Source organism: Hyperoodon ampullatus (assembly GCF_949752795.1).
Source record: "Hyperoodon ampullatus genome assembly, chromosome: 12".
Classification (NCBI taxonomy): domain Eukaryota; kingdom Metazoa; phylum Chordata; class Mammalia; order Artiodactyla; family Ziphiidae; genus Hyperoodon; species Hyperoodon ampullatus.
The window spans coordinates 46,035,189-46,057,686 of record NC_136925.1 but is presented as its reverse complement, the minus strand read 5'-3'; the positions used below and the strand labels follow the sequence as shown (position 1 = coordinate 46,057,686).

The window sequence follows — 22,498 nt, the reverse complement described above, 5'->3', positions numbered from 1 at the left end:
GACATGGTACATTGTGAACCATGTAAATATTTCAGATATTTAAAATTAAGTCAGAAATAAATATTGAGATGAAATTATGTTTCAGATTTGATTCAATATAAAATGAACAAATAGGAGAATATGTTCCAAACAAAAGAGAAAGATAAATCTCTAGAAATCAACCTTAACAAAATGGAGATGAGTGATTTATCTGATAGAGAGTTCAAAATAACAGTCATAAAGATGCTCACCAAAGTCAGGAGAGCAATGCATGAACAGAGGGAGAACTTCAACAAAGAGACAGAAAATATTAAAAAGTACTGAGCATTGCATTGTCATAGCATTGAAAAATTCAATAATTGAACTAAATTCAATAGAAGGATTCAACAGCAGATCAAGTGCAAGAAAGGATCAGTGAACTTAAAGGATCAGTGAACTTAAAGAGAGAGCAGTGGAATTCATCCAATCAGAAAAGCAAAAAGGAAAAAGAATAAAAAAGAGTGAAGATAGCTTAAGGGACTTATGGGACACCATAAGAAGACCAATATACACATTATAGGGGTACCAGAAGAAGAAGAGAGAGGAAGGAAGAGAAGCTTATGCAAAGATATAATGACTGAAAACTTTCCTGACCTGAGGAGAAAGAAACAGGCCCCCAGATACAGGTAGCCCAGAGTATCAAAAAAGATGCCTCTAAAGAAACCCACAGCAAGACACATTATTAAATTTTCAAAAATTAAAGAGAATCTTAAAAATAGAAAGATAGGGACTTCCCTGGTGGCACAGTGGTTAAGAATCTGCCTGCCAATGCAGGGGACACGGGTTCGAGCCCTGCTCTGGGAAGATCCCACATGCCGCAGAGCAATGAAGGCCGTGTGCCACAACTACTGAGCCTGCAGTCTAGAGCCCACTAGCTGCAACTACTGAGCCTGTGTGTCACAACTACTGAAGCCCACATGCCTAGAGCCTGTGCACCGCAACTACTGAAGCCTGCATGCCTAGACCCCGTGCTCCACAACAAGAGAAGCCACTGCAATGAGAAGCCCGCGCACCGCAACGAAGAGTAGCCCCCACTCACTGCAACTAGAGAAAGCCCGCTCACAGCAATGAAGACCCAACACAGCCATAAATAAATAAACTTATAAATAAATAAAATTTTAAAAAAAGAAGATAAAAGCAACTTATTACGTACAAGGGAACTCCCACAATACTATCAGCAGATTTTTCAGAAGAAACTTTGGGGACCAGAAGGAAGTGGGACGATATACTCAAAGTGCTGAAAGAAGAAAACTGCCAATCAAGAATAATCTACCAAGTAAAACTGTCCCTCAGAATTGAAGGAGAGTTAAAGAGTTTTCCAGATAAACATATGCTGAAGAAGTTTATCACCACTAACTGGCCTTAGAAGAAATGTTAAAGGGAGCTCTTCAAACTGAAATGAAAGGATGCCAATTAGTAACGTGAGAACATATGAAAGTATAAAACTCACCGGTAAAGGTAAATATACACTTAAACGCAGAATACTCTAATATGTAATGGTGGTGGGTAAATCACTTATAACTCTAGTATAAAGGTTAAAAGAAGACAGTATTAAAAAATAACTATACAATAATTTTTAATAGATACACAATGTAAGAAGACATCCAAGTTTTCAAAATTTCCTGCTTATCAATACTTCCTCTGGAAACCAGTGAAGAATTTCTCCACCCAAATTAAGATATATACCAAAAAGAAGACAACATGAGATTCATATTGCAGAGGGGACTCACTCCATGAGAGAAAAAAAGAGTAAGTCAACAGCCATACCGTAGATCTAGATTATAACCAGTCAAAGGCTTTGGCAGGTTCCTCTTCAAGAAGATGAATTGTTAAGAATGTCTTATTAAGAACATCTTGTTTGAATGGATTAAGAGACTTACATAACTGAGTGAGAGTATGGTTGGTAATTAGTGATAAATGTATAGGAAACTAAGCAAATAAAGCAAAAAGGCTGTTATTAATCCTAGAGAAAACAAAAAGTTGCACACAAACTGAAAGTAATCATAGTATATGACACGGTTCAGCTGTCAACAGCTTTTGCCTCGTTAAAATATGCAAACACAATATTCATTCAATTAAAATGACAACATATCTATATTGGAAGGCTGGAGGGACAAGCAGTTTGTATGTGTTGGTGGTGGATGGTACGTGTGAGAGGTAGATGAGTGATGCATCTATAAGTCAAGGAATGCCAAGAGTTGCCTACAACCACCTGAAGCTAGGGGAGTGGCATGAGACAGTTTTTCCTTGGAGCCTCCAGAAGGAACCAAGACCCTGCTGACACCTTGGTTGCAGATTTCTAGCCTCCAGAACTGTGAGAGAATCAACTTCTGTTTGTTTTAAGCCACCTAGTCTGTGTTACTTTGTTACGGCTGCCCTAGGAATAATACAACAACCTTCAAGAATCTGACTTGTCATCACTGCCATCTTGTATGCACCATCTTCCTGCTGCTGCCTGAACACGTGGTGACTCCCATTTATTTTAAAGAAATCCTCTAAGATTTTGACACCACCACATGCAAAAGGGCAAAGAATTACCTGTGACAGTAAGTTTAAAAAGTGAGGGATACTTTAACAATGGCAAAAACGGTAATCAAATTGCTAAATCTTGCCACCCTGATGTTAGGAAGATACCAAAACCAAAATAAGGCCGACCTTAAGGTGCTAGGATACATGAAACAGTATTTTACTTTCTATTATGGTTTCCTCAGTAAGGTTAATATTTACCTAAGATTCCCACTTTTTAATGCTTTATCAGAATTTCTCTCTTTTACAATACACTATTTCAAGGTTTTGCTGAAGTTGCCTTTTTAAAACAGTGACTGAACTGTTCTCGATTTTATTCTGGGTGCCAACTGGAAATAATGTGCTGCAGAATTTATTCCACTCAGCCCTGGAAACCTGAAATGTAATCATTAATCACAGACACAACTGTTTCCTAATGAAAAAATGACGCTTCCTAATATATTTTAGGAACAAGTACTCTGAACACTAGAATTATGGAATAAGGAAGCCACCTCAAAGAGTGAAGCAGTCCCCTCACTGGAGATATTAAAGAAGAGGGATATTAAGAAGGGATTCTCTGAAAAGGAATCATGTGTTTATCACAATGTTAGGCAGAGTTTCCAAATTATAAATAACAAGCTATTAACAGATTGTGGAATGAATATAAGGGGTTGTGACCAGCATATTTTTAGTGGAATTTAATGGCATGGAATAGGAAATAGCAGAGTGCAAAGCATAACTTAAATGCAAGGGCTGATTCACACAACTTCCACTTATATATTTACATATGTAGAGTTAAAGTTATGTGTACATGGGGATGTAAACGTTATTTCTTACTGTGGGTCACAGTCATAAAAGGTTTGAAAGCCACTGTCTTAGAGTGTAAATGTGCCATCAAACAAGCAGCCCATCAGATGCATCCTGTAGGCAGAGAGGACCCAGGCCCAGGGCCTGCTTCAGTGCGTGGAGCTAGGTTGAGACTGGGTTGCCCCAAACACTTTCCAGCAGAGGATCTGGAGCCATCCATGAGGGAAAATCTATCATGAGTTCATTAGGAAGGGACCCAGACCACCAGAGAAGTTCAAAATGTTCAAAGAGGCCAGTAGACAGTGTATGACAGAGGCAGATGTGAAACACCAAATGGGTCCACACAGTCAATTCAAGTACGAAAAGTAAGTTGTCACTGTGTAGAAAAAGAACAAGAAAACATTTCTCATCCCCCAAAACGTTTGTTTGGCTTTGAAGTCATTTATTTTCAAGAGAGGTAATGAAATAATTCCTATGAACAGCACCTTGTACCAATAATGTTTATTTTATTTCATGTCCTGGGGACACAGTTTTAAAGAGTACTTCTTAATTTGGCAACAAAGTGGAAGAAGTCAGTTTAGGAGTTTTCTTTGTGAATCATAAAAAATCTGGAGGATGTGCTATTTGCCGTAAAATAGAATTAATGGATAAAGTAAATTTAGATTAAACTATGAGCCAAACTTGTGAACCATCTTCAACATGCCATGGGCATTAAATACTTCCCCAAGTTTTAGATCTAGAGTTATCTGTCATGTGGAAAATAAAAGCTGACCCCACCCCAAAGGTTGAATGTAATCACATCTTCTTTAACCAAGTGACAGGCTATGATAGAAAAGCAAAGAGTAAAAGATTCAAACTGGCTTTAGTAATAGTGTAAAATCTTTGCCATGTCAACAGGTTCTCCAAAGAAGGTAAAATAGTAAGCTCCATATGGTTTTTCAAAATTATGGTCCAAAGTTTAGGGCAGAAAGATATTAAAGTTAACACAAAATTTTAGCAATATGTGTGGATTTATTCTTAACTCTCCCTTTCCTTAGATTTTCTTTTCTTGGAATAGTGTATTCCCTGTAATTGAATCACAGAAATGAACTAAAAATTGCACATTAAATTGTTACAAACCCAAATTGCCATCCACACCTCATCAAGAATCTTTTTTTTTTTTTCTTCTTTTTTTTCCAACTTAAGAAGAAATAGCATGATTCTCTCAAGCTGATACTTTCCTCCTGGAGTGATGGCTACATGACGTTTCATTTTGGCTTCACATTGAGGACACCCAAGTGGCTCTTTTAGCACTTTACCTTTCTTCTCATTCTTCTTGTTGTTATTCATTTATTTGTTGTGATAAGCTTACTTTAATTAAATCTGACTTTTTTTTTTTTTTTTTTTTTTTTTTTGCTGTACGCGGGCCTCTCACTGTTGTGGCCTCTCCGGTTGCGGAGCACAGGCTCCGGACGCGCAGGCTCAGTGGCCATGGCTCACGGGCCCAGCCGCTCTGCGGCATGTGGGATCCTCCCAGACCGGGGCATGAACCCATGTCCCCTGCATCGGCAGGCGGATTCTCAACCACTGCGCCACCAGGGAAGCCCTAAATCTGACCTTCTTTGAACTTTCCTTCTACATTTTCCTATCATCCACAGAAACTATGTCTGTTATACTTGAAAGCATATTTTATATTGGATAAATTTTTTTTTTCCTGGTGATGACATTTTTTAAAGTCACAGTACACTTCTAGCAAACAGGAGGTAGCTAAAAATAATGCTGGAGAGACATGAACTCAACATCTCCTCTTGGGTCCACAGGCACTTCAAACTCAGTCGATCCCAAACCAAACCCTTATTAGTACTCTCCAAGAGTTCCAAGTGTTGCGATCTCATTGAAAGGTCCCATGCCTCTCAGCATCCCATAAAAGAAAGTTCTTAGTCCTCCTTGTCCTCAAATATCATTGTCAAGTCTTATATTGGGTCAGCCAAAAAGTTCATTTGGGTGTTTTCTGTAAGATCTTATGGAAAAACCCGAACAAACTTTTTGGCCAACCCAATACATGCTAATCCTTAAAACTTTCTGGAATCCATCATTTCTTTGCATTCTCAGAGCCTCTATTCCAGGCTGTCATCTGGAAAAACACAAAAGGCCTAACTGGTCTTCCTGGTTTGACCTCTGCAATCTACTCTTCACATATGACCAGAGATTCTTCCTAAAACACAAATCTGTCACATGGAGAAACGAGCAGCCACTTTGCGTCTCCCGATGAGAGAACAGCCACCACCTATGCTTGTGTCAAAGTGATCAAAACTGAGCTGGAGCAAGCCTCAGCACCCAGCTGTCAGTTCGTAGGAAATGCCAAGGGTGGAGGAACTCACTGAGCTGCATCTTGAGCCTGCAATCAACAACATTCAGACTGTGGGAAGCTGAGCAGGTCAAAGGGCCCAGATTCTTCCACAGATAAATTGTAACAAAAATAAAGGGATGGAGGGGAAACTGCAGATAAAAAAGATGTAAAAAACATTTAAAAAATGAGCAAGACTAAACTTGTGCCTAGGGATGCACACTTGAATGAACTATAAAGAAACACAAGGACGTGACCGATGACCCTAGAAGTCAGGGTAGTCTTTGTAGGGACAGAGGGAGCTGTGATTGGGATGAGGCTTGTGAGGGGCTTCCCAGGGTGGCTGGCAACGTTCTATTTCTGGAGCTGTGCTGTGGTTACCAGGGCGTTTGCTTTAAAATACTTTACTAAGCCACACGTTTGTTCGTATGGTGCTCTACGTTTATTTTAGAATGAAAAAGTTAAACACACACACACACACACACACACACACACACAAATCTGACCATGTTGCTGCCCCGTTAAAACCCTTCAATGGCCTCATAGTTCTTGTAAGAAAAAGTCCAAACTCCTTCACATGGTGGACAAGGCCTTGCAGCATCTGGCTCTCTACTCAAAGCCTCAATGCTTGCCTGTCTCCTCCCTACATTAAATTTTCAGTTCCTCAAAAGCATTCTGCTTCCTTCTGTCACGGCCTCTGAACGTCAGTTATTTCTGCTTGGAACAATCAAACATGCTCTCTTTCCCCTTCACTTGGCTGATTCCTATTTGTCCTTCAGGCCCCAGGAGGAAAGCCTTCCCAGTGCTCCAATGTTGGGCATCCTGAAGTACCTCTCTGTTTTCCCATTACACACTATACTTTCTCAATCACAGCCTTTATCATCTGCATTAATATAGTCTATTAGTTCATATTTTCCATAGATCAACAACTCTAGGCAAGATGTATTAACTTGCCCTCAAATTTTTATATCCCAACACCTAGCACAATGCCTAGACAAAAACCAAGTCCCATGCTTCATAAAACCCTTCTCTATTTAATTTTTAGCATGCCTCAGATCACATGGGGGACTTGTTCTTTGGTCTACTCCAAATGATCGTGATTCACTGAGTCTGGGCCAGGCCCAGGAATCTGTGTTTTTAAGAATACATATATGATTCTGGTGAAAGAACCATACTTTGAAAAAGTGTCCCATATCCTATCAATCTCTTTGTATATTCTCTGTCCTACATCTCTCTCTCTCTCTCTTTTTTTTTTTTTTTTAATTTTTTGGCCGTACCATGCGCCATGAGGGATCTTAGTTCCCCGACCAGGGATCGAACCCGTGGCCCCTGCAGTGGAAGCATGGAGTCTTAACCACTGGACCGCCAGGGAAGTCCTGCCCTAAATGTCTCATATTCATTCCTTCTTTTCCCCACTCTCCCTGACTTAACTGTGGTCTTCATTTCCCCCCTAGACTAATATAAGCTTCCACCTAGTTCCCCTCGTCCTGATTCCTCTCCTCCAAGCCATCCACACACAAAGCTTCTAAACACAGGCTTATGTGGGAAACACAATCATCTGGCCCCTGACTATGGTTCCTCCTGCTGTCCTAAGCCAGCATGTTGACACTGGAAAGGAAAAGGAAGGATGGATGAGAGAGACTGTGTTAAACGTGGCTAAAACATGTTCTCTTGATGGATACAGCAGAAGGAAATGAAGAAGTAAAATGCCATTCTGAAGATAACTAAGGTAAAAAGAACTACGCAGCTTTACAAGAGACTCCACGGACATACTCATGTCACTACTATTCTCCAGTAGTTATATATATATCTCTATATAGCATTAGTAAGAACTTAATGTCAGCAAGGCCCTACGTCTTTAGTGGTATTAGAACTAAACATGTATCTCACTTAACAGACAAAGGCAACTTTTAAAAAACAATTATAAAGCATTATTGGAATAGAATACAGATATATATGCAGCACTTGCTAACTAACATCTTCCCTCAAGATACAGGGCAAGGAAGGCACAAAATTTAAACAACATGCTTAGCAAGTTTTTTTTTTTTGAACTTTTGAATTTTATTTATTTTTTTATACTGCAGGTTCTTATTAGTCATCCATTTTATACACATCAGTGTATACATGTGAATCCCAATCGCCCAATTCATCACACCCCCACCCCCACCCCCAGCGGCTTTCCCCCGTGGTGTCCATACGTTTGTTCTCTACATCTGTGTCTCAACTTCTGCCCTGCAGACCGGTTGATCTGTACCATTTTTCTAGGTTCCACATCCATGTGTTAATATACGATATTTATTTTTCTCTTTCTGACTTACTTCACTCTGTATGACAGTCTCTAGATCCAACCACGTATCAACAAATGACTCAATTTCGTCCCTTTTTACGGCTGAGTAATATGTAAGAGCCAGACTGTAAAGTCGGTGTGGAACTCACTACATTCGCATCTTTGTGGTATACGTGGGGTGAGGGGCACAGGCTTAGAATCCCATCAGAAGGGGGACGAGGATGCCTCTGGCCTTAAGCAGAGCTCCCTCGGGCAACTCTGCAAGCCCACGTTGCACGTTTTAGTAAAAAGGCAACAAGTGACACTAGAGGAGCAGGATAGGAGAGAGCGTTGCTCATCAAGGAGACAGCTGAGGGCTGCACCAGTGCTGCGTGTTAGACTCAAACAACAAACAGATCCCACAAGAAAACTAACGTTGCATTTCCTTCCAGCTGTGTATGTCTAGAGGTGTTCTAAACAGTCTCACATTTGTTGTTAGAAAGAAGCGTTATTAAAACCGTTTTATCCTCACTCAATTTGAAATAGATGGAGAGGAGTTTGCTTGGTGTGTATGAAAACCTGCACTGAGATGCTCAGCTAACCCACACACCTGACCTGGCCTCTCCCTAAGCAATTCCTCACCTGCTGTCTCCTGACACCAGTCCTTGCCCAGTGTCTTCATCTGCAACGATGCTGGCAACAACCTGCTTATTAAATGGTGTAAAAGAAGGAAATTCCCAACAGCCAGGTTCCTAACACATATGTTTCTGTAAATATTAAAGAATCTGAACATCATAAAAAGCCTTGTTGTTATCAGTTTCAGCCTTCTGTTTCCAAGCATCTGCAGCAGGGTAAAAGCAGTAACGTTCTTCAGATCACAGAATGAAAGGAACAGAGAGAAAAAGAGGCAGAAAGAGGAGGGGGAAGGGCAGAAGGAAGAGAAAGCACGAAGGAGAACAAGCCAGGGGAACTGGGGGCTGGGTTTTCTGAGAGCCTGCATTTGTTTCACGGGGCCACTGGATTTGCTTCCTTGAATCAATGGATTCCGGGTGCACTCTGGGCTACGCCTCCCGGTCTTCACCACTGTAAGGTCAGGAGAGGAAAACCTGATCTTTTTGCTCCCGGTGCTGTGGCTCCACATGTTGGGGCCCAGCTACATCCTCCCCCACTTTGATTCCCAGCCTTAACATGCAATTTAGAGAAATAAGAAGCCTGTGAAGCAGCTGTAGGGAACTGCATTTGGAGCCCAGCACGCCACGCTGAGAAAGACGGGCGCACTCTTCATCTTGGAACGTACAGGAATGAAACTGATTGGTTCATTTCGATCTGCCAGGGGCTTTTCTTTCTCCTTTTTTCCCCTTACTTTATTGTTTTTTTAATATTTTACTTTGCAAATGGGCCCTCACGTGTCAATTTCCAAAATTTTGCAATCCACAGGCAAGGGAATTAATACAAGGTCTGTTGCGAATAAAATTATAACTACTTCTCTGTCCAAAAGTTCAACTTTGTTTCCCTCACCAGTTCTGAATTCCTGTAGCTGACTGGCACCAACACAAGCGTGAAGTAATTTCTTTCCTCTGTGGTTTATTTTCTGATGATAAGTAAGCAAAAATACTATAAAGAAAGGGAAAAGAATGATGCAAAATGAGTACTTCTCAAAAACACAACTCCAGAGTGAGAGTAGGTAAAATGGAGTCCTGTATGTCAAGAAACTTAAGAATAAAGCTACGTGGTCATACCTATTTCTGTGTAATAAAAATAAACATTTTAGTAAAACTATGTGTCAGGAACATAATGCTAAGAGCTTTACATGCATTATCTCATTTAATCCTTGGAACAACTTATTTGCATGGGAAGAATCATCCACATTTTAAAGATAAAGAAAATGAGGTTTACAGAGGTTAAAAAAACCCTGCTAAAGCCTAATATAATAGCAGAGTCAAGAGGAAAGTGCACCTCTGCCTCCAAGGACTGCTATGCTAGGCCCCTTCCCCAGGCTTTACAATGTTTAGACAAAAGCCTTGAAAAGCCCACTGCTCAGAAATGCACGTTGGATAACTATGTGCTGTCAACAGAGGTTGAACAACACATCTTTTCTGTTACAATCACTGTTCAATGTTGAATGTTTGCCATTCATCTCTCCATAGTAAGTGAGATATGGTCAACTTTCCTTTATCTTAAGTGATTCAGGTGTGTAGTGTTTTCCAGTAATCATTTGAGTGAGTTTTTTATGTTTGTTTTTAGCTATATAGAAGATCACTGTAAGAACAGGCAGAGCAGTATAATACCCAAGCTCATAGAACCCATCGATCATGAGCTCAGCTGAGATACACAGTGTATAAAGAGGCTGCCTGATAGATACATGGCCATTTCATTTTTCTGCATATTCAAATTCTACTGAAGGACTAAGCTAGACTAGGAAAAAAAGTGGCCTGGGACTAAACCGTATGTCCATCCCTTCTACCTCCACCCTGGTTTTAGTGAATTTCAGTTTGGAGCATCTCCAGGGATGCTAGAGCATTCATTCATTGGGCAGAAATCTACCTGATACTGTGTTAAGTGCTGAGGGATATATGCATGAGCAAAACAGACCCGGTCCTGCCCTCAGTCTAGTCTAACATAAAAAAGCCAGCACTGTGCAATTCATCACACATGCATTGGAAGGATGTTCATGAAACTATTGTGCAGGTTCCTCATGAAAACCCCAGGAGAAATTTCTTTCTGGTCCTTGGGTCAAGAGTAGTAGTTCTGTAGAGAAGATGATCTACTTTTAATCCCATGGACACTCTATACTTTGAAGTAATTGAGCCTACTTTCTTTGCTGTTAAAAAAATTCAGGGCCCACATGTGGCCCACTCACCCACGGGACATAAGATGCATTTCAGTAACTGTCTCATTGCTACTCCAGCTGATGTCCCTTATCTTTTTCTTTCCTCCTTTCTTTCTCAGATATTTCTTATTTGAATATTGTTTTTTGTTTCCTTAATCTTTAGGGAAAAAGGTATAGTAGAAAAAAGTAAAAATAAGTAAATAAAAATATACACACGTATGAAAATTTTAGGAAAGTAGAGCAATGTCTGCTGACTCCAAAAACTCCAAAAATTTGACTTTTTGGAAATCTCTTAAATCTTGACTAAGAACCGTTTTTATTATTTTCCCACCTTAAAGTTTAAGCTTTTGGGGAAAAAAAGCTGATGGAGAATTTTTAGTTATTTGGAATCCAATAATGTTCTCTTTTTAATTATGTAAGGACTGAATGCAGAAAGCAACTATTTATAAATGAGAATACCCCCATGTGCCAACTGACATACACAGAACTTGCTCTGGTGACTAGGTGATACTGTATTAAAAAAATGAAGTGACTTTAAGTGTAATAAAATGCATTTTCTGTTGTTACCAGTTCTAGATTTATGACCTCAGCTCATTAAGCTTTCTTAAAGAAGTTGCCTGATTAAGTTCTAATCACACTTTTATATAACACAGAGCCAACTATAACCCAAATCCTAGCTTTCATCTGGAAGATGAGATCTATAGGGGACTTAATTCAAAGGTCAGAGACATTATTGGTGATGCTGAAAATAATTTGCCATTTTATATATAGGTTAAAATAACATCTTTTTAAATTTGATTTTTAGAACTAAGTTAAGAACAATTAAATTACTCTGTTACTTTTACTGTTATGAAGGATGTTATGAAGAATGCATGACATTAACAGAAGGCAGAAGAACAAAGGAGAGAGCTTCTGAGAGAGAATATGGGCATCTCCGCAAAAGCAGATACAGTATGTAGACATGTCTCATCTTTCTGTGGTGCCCAATCATCTGGGTACTCGCTGACACACAGAATTATAATGTCAAAAGAAGAAAATTTTGCATGTTGTTATTTTTCAATCACCATCATCATTATCAATCTATGAGATTCCCTTTCTACTTTGTAGTACATTATATCAGATGAACACATAAGATCAGTATATCATTAGATAATATTTTCCATTTAATTTTTCCAATGGCCCTAGACTCTTAAATAAGTGAATCTACAGGTGTGACCTTTTAGCTCTTTATTTACAAACTACTCAAATGGTATATGTACAACTGATTCACTTTGCTGTACACCTGAAACTAACACAACATTGTAAATAACTATACTCCAATAAAAATTAAAAGAAAAAAACCCCAAAAAACCCCCAAAATACTCAAATGAAATGAATCACATGAATAAATCTGTATGCATGTATATCTCAGATGTACTTCTTTTGAATACCAGACAAAAGACACATCACTGTTACTTTCCCCTAAGCCATCATGATTGGTGTTACCATCAGATTCTTATATGCCAAAAAAAGGGCCCAGGGGAGCATCGCTGAAAGTTTTAATGGAATAAAGCCAAAAGGAATATGTTATGAGTTAAACAGATGTTCTAGTTTTGAGAGCAATTTGGACAAAGATAAGTAAAATCTCCAAATAAGTCCCAAACAAATACTATTTCCTTATAGCCTACATACACCAAATTATAAACTAAACAGGATCTAAGTACAAAGCAAATATCAGTAACAATAATTATCATTATTCTTATTTATTGAAGGCTTACTATTTGATAGGAACTGTGCTAAATACTTTACATTATCTCATTTAATCCTCAAATCTTTAAGTCATGAATAAAAACTAATAAGATACTCCAATAAAAATTACTTAAAATTTTTTTAAATTTAAAGATAAATAAATTAATTTAAAAATCCAGATAGTCTTGAATTCTGCTTAATTGAAAAACAAAAAACTAATGAACCCCTACTATTAAGTGATCCTTACACTTAATTCTGAGCAGAGAATATAGTCCTAGCTTAGGTTTCAAATACCCAATGTTTGCAGCCCTTACCCTAGGTGCAAATTTTTAAACTTACTGGGCTATTTTTTTCATCACTGAATCCCCAGCACCTAGCATGGTACATGACATACAACAGATGCTCAATAAATGTTTGTTAATTGAATAAGTGAGTGGACACAATTTAGTCACTGGTTTTCAAAGGAGTAGAAAGGATCCTCACAGAATATGGCAAATGTATTAAGTCTGATGAAGCCATTGTAGGAAGCTTTTAAAATTAATTAATTAATCAAATTAATTGATTGATTAATTAATCAATATTAATTATTGATCTCTTTTTTAAATTACAAAATAATGGCTATATTTCACTGCACTGTACAATATATCCTTGCTGATTATTTATTTTATACATACTAGCTTTTTTTTAAACATCTTTATTAGAGTATAGTTGCTTTACAACAGTGTGTCAGTTTCTGCTTTATAACAAAGTGAACCAGTTATACATATACATATGTCCCCATATCTCTTCCCTCTTGCATCTCCCTCCCTCCCACCCACCCTCCCTATCCCACCCCTCTAGGTGGTCACAAAGCACCGAGCTGATCTCCCTGTGCTATGCGGCTGCTTCCCACTAGCTACCTATTTTACATTTGGTAGTGTATATATGTCCATGCCACTCTCTTATTTTGTCCCAGCTTACACTTCCCCCTCTCCGTGTCCTCAAGTCCATTCTCTAGTAGGTCTGCATCTTTATAAATAAGAGTCAGTCTTTTATTTTCCTCTGAAACCAAATATAGGTGAACTATGTCCTAAGACGATGACGACCACAATACACTTCTCTGGGTACAGTGGGGACATATGATTTAGTTGATTTAAATAGGAACAGTTGAACTACCAATACATTTAGCAGTGTTTTAAGTTGTCAAAAAGTGATTGATTATATTCAACTACAATTTAATAAAAAGTTAAGGGTCTAGGGGTTGGGTGTGGTTGCTCTTAAAAAGTTAAAATTTCCATAAAATCATTTAAAAGTACAACCTAGTAACAGTACTTGCCAAGACAAAATGTTCCAGTAGCTCGACTTTTTATGCTAGGATCACTTCTGGAACTAGAAACCAGATGTAAAGGTAAATTCTCAATTTCTGACCTTCATCTTCTAAGAGGTCTAGGGAAAGAAGTCAACTGTTCAGCTCTATTAAATCACAGACTGGCTTTTGGGTTACTGGATAACGGCACAGAGGTATACCTATTTTTATCAATACTGCCATGAACAAGGTACTAGTCCTCTAATAAATTCCTACACAACTCCACAACCAGTAATTCTGAACTTGCAGAAACTACAAAAATGTTTATTTTTATTTGTTTTCCTCCTTTTATCATAGGAGTCTAATCCTCTCTAATGACAGCATTCCTTTAAGTTGGTATTTATATGCCTGAATGTTTTATAACATCATAATACAATTGCACTGGTCTTGTGAATTCTCTTAATGTGACTGTATTTGTACTAAAAAAAAATCTCCATTAAAAAGCAGTACTTCGCAGTTAGCTACTCTTTCATGAAGTGAAACAGACGGCTCTCTGGAACATTTTCATCTGCATCTTAATCTGTCAAATTTCACTTACCTATCTAAAACAAAAAGGACTTTAAAAGTACCCTTATAGACAACAAAGGTTTTTTTCCCCTAAAGTAAATATGGTTGCCACTTTTTAACTAACTGTACAATGTCAAGTGAGTAATTGTAACACTTGATAATAGAAACTTATAAGTCAAATATCCAATTTTCATCCATCTTTATTTTCCTTCTTGGTGTCAGTAGTAGAATGAGGTTAGTCAAGAACTGAAACTATGGCATACACGGCTCAGCTTTGAAACAAATCAAATAAAAAGGATCTTTCCAACCTAAAACATTGTAAGCTTCAAAATGATTATACATACCTCATAACAAGCCTTAAAAAAATAAGCTCTGATATGGATTTAATGTCAACTCTTCCATAATCTTTTTCATTTAGAAACTCCAGAAACTCCTTCAAATTCTATAAGCAAACAACATTCTTTACCATATTGGCAGAAATTTAGGAAGTATTAAATTTACTTACCATACTGGCAGAATTCAGGAAGCTTGCAAGCTACCATTATTCACCCTTATGATATCTGAGATGTAACTCTTCACAACATTAAATGCATCACTGATTTTTCTAAGCATTTAAAAATGAGTTCTCTCCAACCCTATGACAAGTATCAGCCTACGTAATTTTAAAAGGATATTTCATACAGTTTGTAATTTTTTTTAGTGTAATTGGACCATGTGTATTAAAACACAGTTTAAATAAGAATACCCGCAGAATCCCTAGTTTAATTAATTCATCCCATACCTTTTGGAAGCAGGTAGACACATTAATTATACACAAATAAAATAAATTTAAGCTAATCAAGAAGAGACAGGAAGTTTGTTCTCAAATCTTGAACTTCTGAAAGTAAATTATTACATAATTAGAATTCCTCACATAATTATACCACAACATTGGTTTTCTTACAGGTTTGGGCAATTTGCTGGTTACTGGATAAGATCTTATTTATAAATTGTCAGTTAATCCTATCACATTTACTTTTAGCTCCTAATTGTCCTAAAATGCAAAGAAATCTTAATTGGCGGAAATCTCTTGCTGGCAAAAGGTTTTAACCACTTGGGGGTCAATCAGAACCTAAGGCCTGATGATGGTAATACAAGGCTGTTAAACAAGGGGGAAGGAAATCTCAACAATCAAGATGATACTATTTACTCAATGCAGCAAATTATTTTTTCTTTGGTTAGGTTCTACCTAAATATTTTTCTTCTAACTTTAAACATGGAAGTTACTAGGTCTTTTGAAACTAGGGACCATTCATAAGCCACTAACAACACAAATAACAAGTATCCTATCCCCTTCACTCACGCACACACACAAGTATGTGAAAATCTGGCCTCTGAGATTTCATTTGACTATGAATTCATTTTTTTAAATTGCAGAGTTTAATACAGTAAGAAGAAAAAGACAAAAATCTACCAACTAGGCTGAGCTGCCATCCTCTCCATGTAGTCTTTGGCCATATCTCGGGCTTCAATGTTCTCAGGATACAGCACGCAGAACATGGCCAAGGCCCCCAAGTTGTTGCCATAAATTTCATTCCAGCGGGCGCTGTACTCCTTGGGATCCCAGGGAGGGAGGTACTCCAAGGGGCTGGACAGCATGATGTGCACGGCCTCAGTGAGCCGGGCGGCAATGTGCTCGTGGGAGCTGGCAGCTCTGAGCTGGAGCTTGGCCACCTCCGCCCTGGAGAAGTACAGCATTGGATGGCTGTCGTAGTTAGCATTCGTAAAGGGAATCATGACTTCTGGGTTCTCGTCGGTGACGTAGGCTGACACAAAGCAAAACAAATATATGAAAAACACACTGGGAGCCCCCCGTGTGTGAGTCCTCATCGTGGCCTCAGATCTCCAAATCTCCAAGGCAGCCAAACCATCTTCGAAAGATCCTACAGGACGGAAAAGAGAAGAGGAGGATATGTCAACCAGGGGACCATGGTGAAGCAGGAAATACGTGGTAGGTAGCGACCTTGCTTACTATGAAAATTAAGCTTATGAATTTTTAGACTTTTCAAAAATACAGCAAAAATTTGATCTGGGAAGAAACTAAAACCTAATCATTTAATTAACTCATTAATTAATTACACATGATACAACAGACATATTCATTGTGGAAAACAGAAACTTTGGACTTGGGAAAACAGTATAATAATATCTGCTCGAGCAGAGAAGAAAAACTCTTGTTGGCATTCTTCTCACGTTTTATCACACAAAAAACGTTTTGATTTTACGGTATTTTTGGACATTAATATGAAAACCACAGTAACCAAAAGCTTGTGGTGAAATATCGTCTGGGAATCAGAATGGACGTTAGGAAAAAAAAAAAAAAAAAGAAAATCCTGTCTTAATACAGCCTCCTTCACTCTAAGTTCTCCCCTCTTCTCAGCATTCTCCATTCTGAACCAGGGATTAGGATCAATACATCTATATGAATGTGAGCAGACAAAATATTATGAGTAAGGCTAAATATTCTCTTTGTGTCAGCAGAAGGTGGGGACTATGACAACAAAAGCAGGGTAAACATCTGCTAAGCCCATGTGTTCCCTGGGCTGACATCAGCAGGAGTGCAGGGCAAGATCAGACACGGGGCTGCAGGGACTAGGGACTGACATGCCTTCATTCAGAAAATAAAATTCCAGAATTAAAAGGCTGAAAGAACACGTGTGCATTTTCCCCTTATTATTTGAAACTACTGTCTACTTTTTCATTTTGCATTCGGGATTTTGGTGTCATTCAGTAAGTCAGACATTTAAACCAAGCTCACATATTTTCTTAACTGCTTAACTTTCTTGAAAATCCTTTTTTTCAGTGGCAGCTTTGCTCACAGGTTAGCAAGAATGTCTTTCAAAGTAGGAACATTAAAAAAAAAAAAAAAAGAAAGAAAACCCTCAGCCTGGTCTATGTCCCACATCTGGGATAAAGCAGGCATAAAATCCCCCAGAGGAAAGTCAGGGAATTCTTAAAATTCCTCAGAGGGGAAAGGTTATAGAAAGCAGACCAGAAAAAGACAGTTTTATGTAAATAATGAACAGTAGTTTTCAATTATTCAACGGAGAAACTGGTGGAGAAAAATCAACCTCTCCAGCTGAACACAAACTATTTTTCCAAGGAAAATCTGCCTCATCACATTCAGAAGAAAGAAAACTAAGGATTTAACACACATTGGAGAACAATCCATATTCTCAACTTGGTCTATCTCCAAGAGAAAGGCAACATGGCATCACTTGTAGATGCTGCCATAAACTCTAGTATTCTTTGTATTTCTGAATGTGCTTTAGACTATATATATAAAACTCAGTGGCAGTGATTTTGTGAAGCAGTTTAGATTTACTTCAAGAGTAGAACCTGTAATGAATAAAAACAATTAATATAGCCATGCTAAATAAAATACATAAAATAGAAATAACTCTTGGACTCTACCCGTATTGTGTCTAGCACCCAAATCTTCAAGGCAACTGGCTGCCTCCTTCAAGGCCAGAGAGCTGGCCCAGAGTCTTCTGTGGTTATGTCTGAGGAGGGGTGTGGTCTCTGGCAACACAGAGACATGGCTGAGTCTGAAGTAATGCTCAGTCCCCACTGCCCCCACCCCAAGGTGTATTTTTTGCTCTTTTCAGAGAACAAGTGTGTTAATTTTTTTTTAAGCCTGCATATATTAAATCCCCAAAGGTGTACGACTGGATGCAGCCATCAATGCAATTGGCACTGTGGTGGGGTTGGGGGTTGTAGGCAGCCAGACTGAGGATGGCTTGGAAGTTTCTCCTTTAACTGACCTCTACGTGCATAAAATAGAACTGAAGATCTTCTCTCAACTACTGAGTTTTTGTTTGTTTGTTTTCCTTGTTTAAAAGGATTTTAATATAAAGCAAATAATTTTTTGCAACACTGCCCAAACTTTTCATTGTCAAATTGGCTGAGGCTTCTCAACGATTATCATTTCACAACAATATCTCCATTTTCACCTTCTTTAAATGAAGTGGCCAACAGATGTACCATTAAAACAGAGCTTCACTCTCAACATATTTTTAAGTTTGTATTCAAACAGTATGAAGAAAACAGGATCAGGGAATTCAGCCATAAAAGTGAATGGATTACTGATACATGCTACATCATGGATGAAACTAAGTGAAAGAAGACACGAAAGGCCACATATTGTATGGTTCCATTTCTACGAAATGTCCAGCAGTGGCAAATCCATAGACACAGAAAATATTATACATTAGTGGTTGCCAGGGGTTTGGAAGAGAGGGAAATAGGGAATGACTGCTTAAAATGGGTGTAGGTTTCCTTCTGCGGTGATGAACGTGTTTTGCGTCAACTACTGGTTTTTACATGTGTAGCTCAAGTTCTAGGTGGGTAAGGAGGTGGCGTGTGTTATGGATGGATGGGTTGGAAGCTATGTGGAAACCAGAATCTCCATCTCAGATTCTGCACACACATTCCCTAAAAGGGGCTAATAAGGTTGATTTGTTTTATTCTCTTTCTCCTGCCTTATGCATATCACCCTCCTATCCAGGTCTGGAGTCATTGAGATAGAGACAGCTGCTCCACAGTGACCCTCCCAAATGCAGGACTGACTGAAGCTATGATCGCAGCCACTTCTGCCACATTGCTTCCGGTTACATAGGACGCGCCTGAGGGTATTTAAACAAGAAGCGCTGCTTCTGAAGCACAGACCTCATTAAGATGTTGTTTTGGGAACCATGCCACCTCAATATGCCAACTGTTACCGAAGGTTCCCTAGTTATTGCTTCATGTTCACGTGAGGGTGTCAGGGCAGCAAGGCCTGAGTTACCGCACATTTAAAACATTCTTGTTGGAATACATGTGGGCCAGTGCAGAACCCACAGAAATTCTGCTGAATAATCATCTACGAAGAATGAGAAGACGACCATGGCACTCGCAGTGGCACAAATTGTGTGGCTTTCCTCATACATACAACAACAACAATACATACAACAAGCCCAGCCTCCACTCTCTGTAAGTTAATGCCTTTGCTGATCTACCTGAAGAGTTAACATCTCCTGTATTTGGTGGGTACCTGTACCACATCGGACTGTTTCAGCTGTTTATGCCACACCTCACAGAAGAGGGGACCACAGCTTCCTCTTTGCATCACAGGGATTAGCAGTGTGTGCCTGGCATATAAAAGGCAGCTCACAGACACTGGCTGAATTTGTGGGCCTAGGAGCTGATAGAGTGGATCTCATCATTGAAATGAGCAAGGAGAAACCTTATTCCTCCTTATTTGAAGCCAAAGCAAGTTTAGAATTTTTGAGAAAAAGTTTCTGCCAGGAAACGAAGAGAGAAAAACACTCACGAGGCCTAGAAACTTCTGTAGCCTAAAACATATTCACTAGGTTTTGTTTTTCTTTTTTAACATCTTTATTGGAATATAATTGCTTTACAACAGTGTGTTAGTTTCGGCTTTTTAACAAAGTGAATCAGATATACATATACATATGTCCCCATATCTCCTCCCTCTTGTGTCTCCCTCCCACTCTCCCTATCCAACCCCTCTAGGTGGTCACAGAGCACCTAGCTGACCTCCCTCTGCTATGCGGCTGCTTCCCACTAGCTATCTATTTTACATTTGGTAGTGTATATAAGTCCATGCCACTCTCTCACTTCATCCCTGCTTATTCTTCCCCCTCCCCGTGTCCTCAAGTCCGTTCTCTATGTTTGCGTCTTTATTCCTGTCCTGCCCCTAGGTTCCTCAGAACCATTTTTCTTTTTTAGATTCCATATAGATGTGTTAGCATACGGTATTTGTTTTTCTCTTTCTGACTTACTTCACTCTATGACAGACTCTAGGTCCATCCACCTCACTACAAATAACTCAATTTCATTTCTTTTTATGGTTGAGTAATATTCCATTGTATATATGTGCCACATCTTCTTTACCCATTCATCTGTCGATGGACACTTAGGTTGCTTCTGTGTCCTGGCAATTGTAAATTGAGCTGCAATGAACACTGTGGTACATGACTCCTTTTGAATTATGGTTTTCTCAGGGTATATGCCCAGTAGTGGGATTGCCGGGTCATAGGGTAGTTCTAATTTTAGTTTTTTAAGGAACCTCCATACTGTTCTCCATAGTGGCTGTATCAATTGACATTCCTACCAACAGTGCAAGAGCATTCCCTTTTCTCCACACCCTCTCCAGCATTTATTGTTTGTAGATTTTTTGATGATGCCCATTATGACTGGTGTGAGGTGACACCTCATTGTAGTTTTGATTTGCATTTCTCTAATGATTAGTGATGTTGAGCATCCTTTCATATGTTTGTTGGCAATCTGTATATCTTCTTTGGAGGAATGTCTATTTAGGTCTTCTGCCCATTTATTGATTGGGTCATTTGTGGGTTTTTTTGATATTGAGCTGCATGAGATGCTTATAAATTTTGGAGATTAATCCTTTGTCAGTTGCTTCATTTGCAAATATTTTCTCCCATTCTGAGAGTTGTCTTTTCGTCTTCTTTATGGTTTCCTTTGCTGTGCAAAAGCTTTTAAGTTTCATTAGATCCCATTTGTTTATTTTTGTTTTTATTTCCATTACTCTAGGAGGTGGGTCAAAAGGATCTTGCTGTGACTTATGTCATAGAGTGTTCTGCCTATGTTTTCCTCTAAGAGTTTTATACTGTCTGGCCTTACATTTAGGTCTTTAATCCATTTGGAGTTTATTTTTGTGTATGGTGTCAGGGAGTGTTCTAATTTCATTATTTTACATGTAGCTGTCCAGTTTTCCCAGCACCACTTATTGAAGAGACTGTCTTTTCTCCATTGTATATTCTTGCCTCCTTTATCAAAAATAAGGTGACCATATGTGCATGGGCTTATCTCTGGGCTTTCTATCCTGTTCCATTGATCTATATTTCTGTTTTTGTGCCAGTACCATACTGTCTTGATTACTGTAGCTTTGTGGTATAGTCTGAAGCACAGGAGCCTGATTCCTCCAGCTCCGTTTTTCTTTCTCAAGATTGCTTTGGCTATTCAGGGGTTTTTGTGTTTCCATACAAATTGTAAATTTTTTGTTCTAGTTCTGTGAAAAATGCCATTGGTAATTTCATAGGGATTGCATTGAATCTGTAGATTGCTTTGGGTAGTATAGTCATTTTCACAATGTTGATTCTTCCAATCCAAGAACATGGAGAGAATATCTCTCCATCTGTTTGTATCATCTTAAATTTCTTTCATCCGTGTCTTATAGCTTTCTGCATACAGGTCTTTTGCCTCCTTAGGTAGGTTTATTCCTAGGTATTTTATTCTTTTTGTTGCAATGGTAAATGGGAGTGTTTCCTTAATTTCTCTTTCAGATTTTTCATCATTAGTGTATAGGAACACAAGAGATTTCTGTGCATTAATTAATTTGGTATCCTGCAACTTTACCAAATTCATTGATGAGCTCTAGTTGTTTTCTGGTAGCATCTTTAGGATTCTCTATGTATAGTATCACGTCATCTGCAAACAGTGACAGCTTTACTTTTCTTTTCCGATTTGGATTCCTTTTATTTCTTTTTCTTCTCTGATTGCTGTGGCTAAAACTTCCAAAACTATGTTGAATAATAGTGGTGAGAGTGGGCAACCTTGTCTTGTTCCTGATCTTAGTGGAAATGGTTTCGGTTTTTCACTGTTGAGAATGATGTTAGCTGTGGTTTTGTCATATATGGCCTTTATTATATTGAGGTAAGTTCCCTCTATGCCTACTTTCTGGAGGGTTTTTATCATAAATGGGTGTTGAATTTTGTTGAGAGTTTTTTCTGCATCTGTTGAGATGATCATATGGTTTTTCTCCTTCAATTTGTTAATATGATTTATCACATTGATTGATTTGCATATTATTCACTAGGTTTTCAAAAAAAAAAAAATGAAAGAGGTAAACAAATTAAACTTAACTAAAGTCTAACCGAAACTTGCTTTAGTCTAATAACCCAAAGGGAGACCTAATTCCCATCTACCATCTTAAATCTGTCTAGGAAATTTCATCGAAAAGCCCCTATATCCAGGCTTTGGGTTTGGGTTTCCCCTTTAACCTTCTACTTTTGGCATTCTGTATATCCTCTCTGTAAAGAGAAGAGCTAAAACTAGGCGGACAAAGCAAATAACAGAGGAATAATCTCCAAAATATACAAGCAG

At 38.5% G+C, this 22,498-nt stretch overlaps 1 protein-coding gene across 1 annotated transcript in view; it reads right to left on the bottom strand.

Annotated features, from left to right (window-relative positions):
• The window catches only part of DSE (dermatan sulfate epimerase), a gene marked incomplete at its 5' end in the record, with an annotated part of 36,930 nt that extends 20,714 nt beyond the window's left edge, over positions 1 to 16,216 (bottom strand). Inside the window, one exon of the mRNA XM_079716337.1 lies at positions 15,786 to 16,216. Coding sequence (XP_079572463.1) covers positions 15,786 to 16,201 — 416 coding nt within the window. The remainder of the gene's footprint in view (positions 1 to 15,785) is intronic.
• Between the last annotated feature and the right edge of the window lie 6,282 nt (positions 16,217 to 22,498).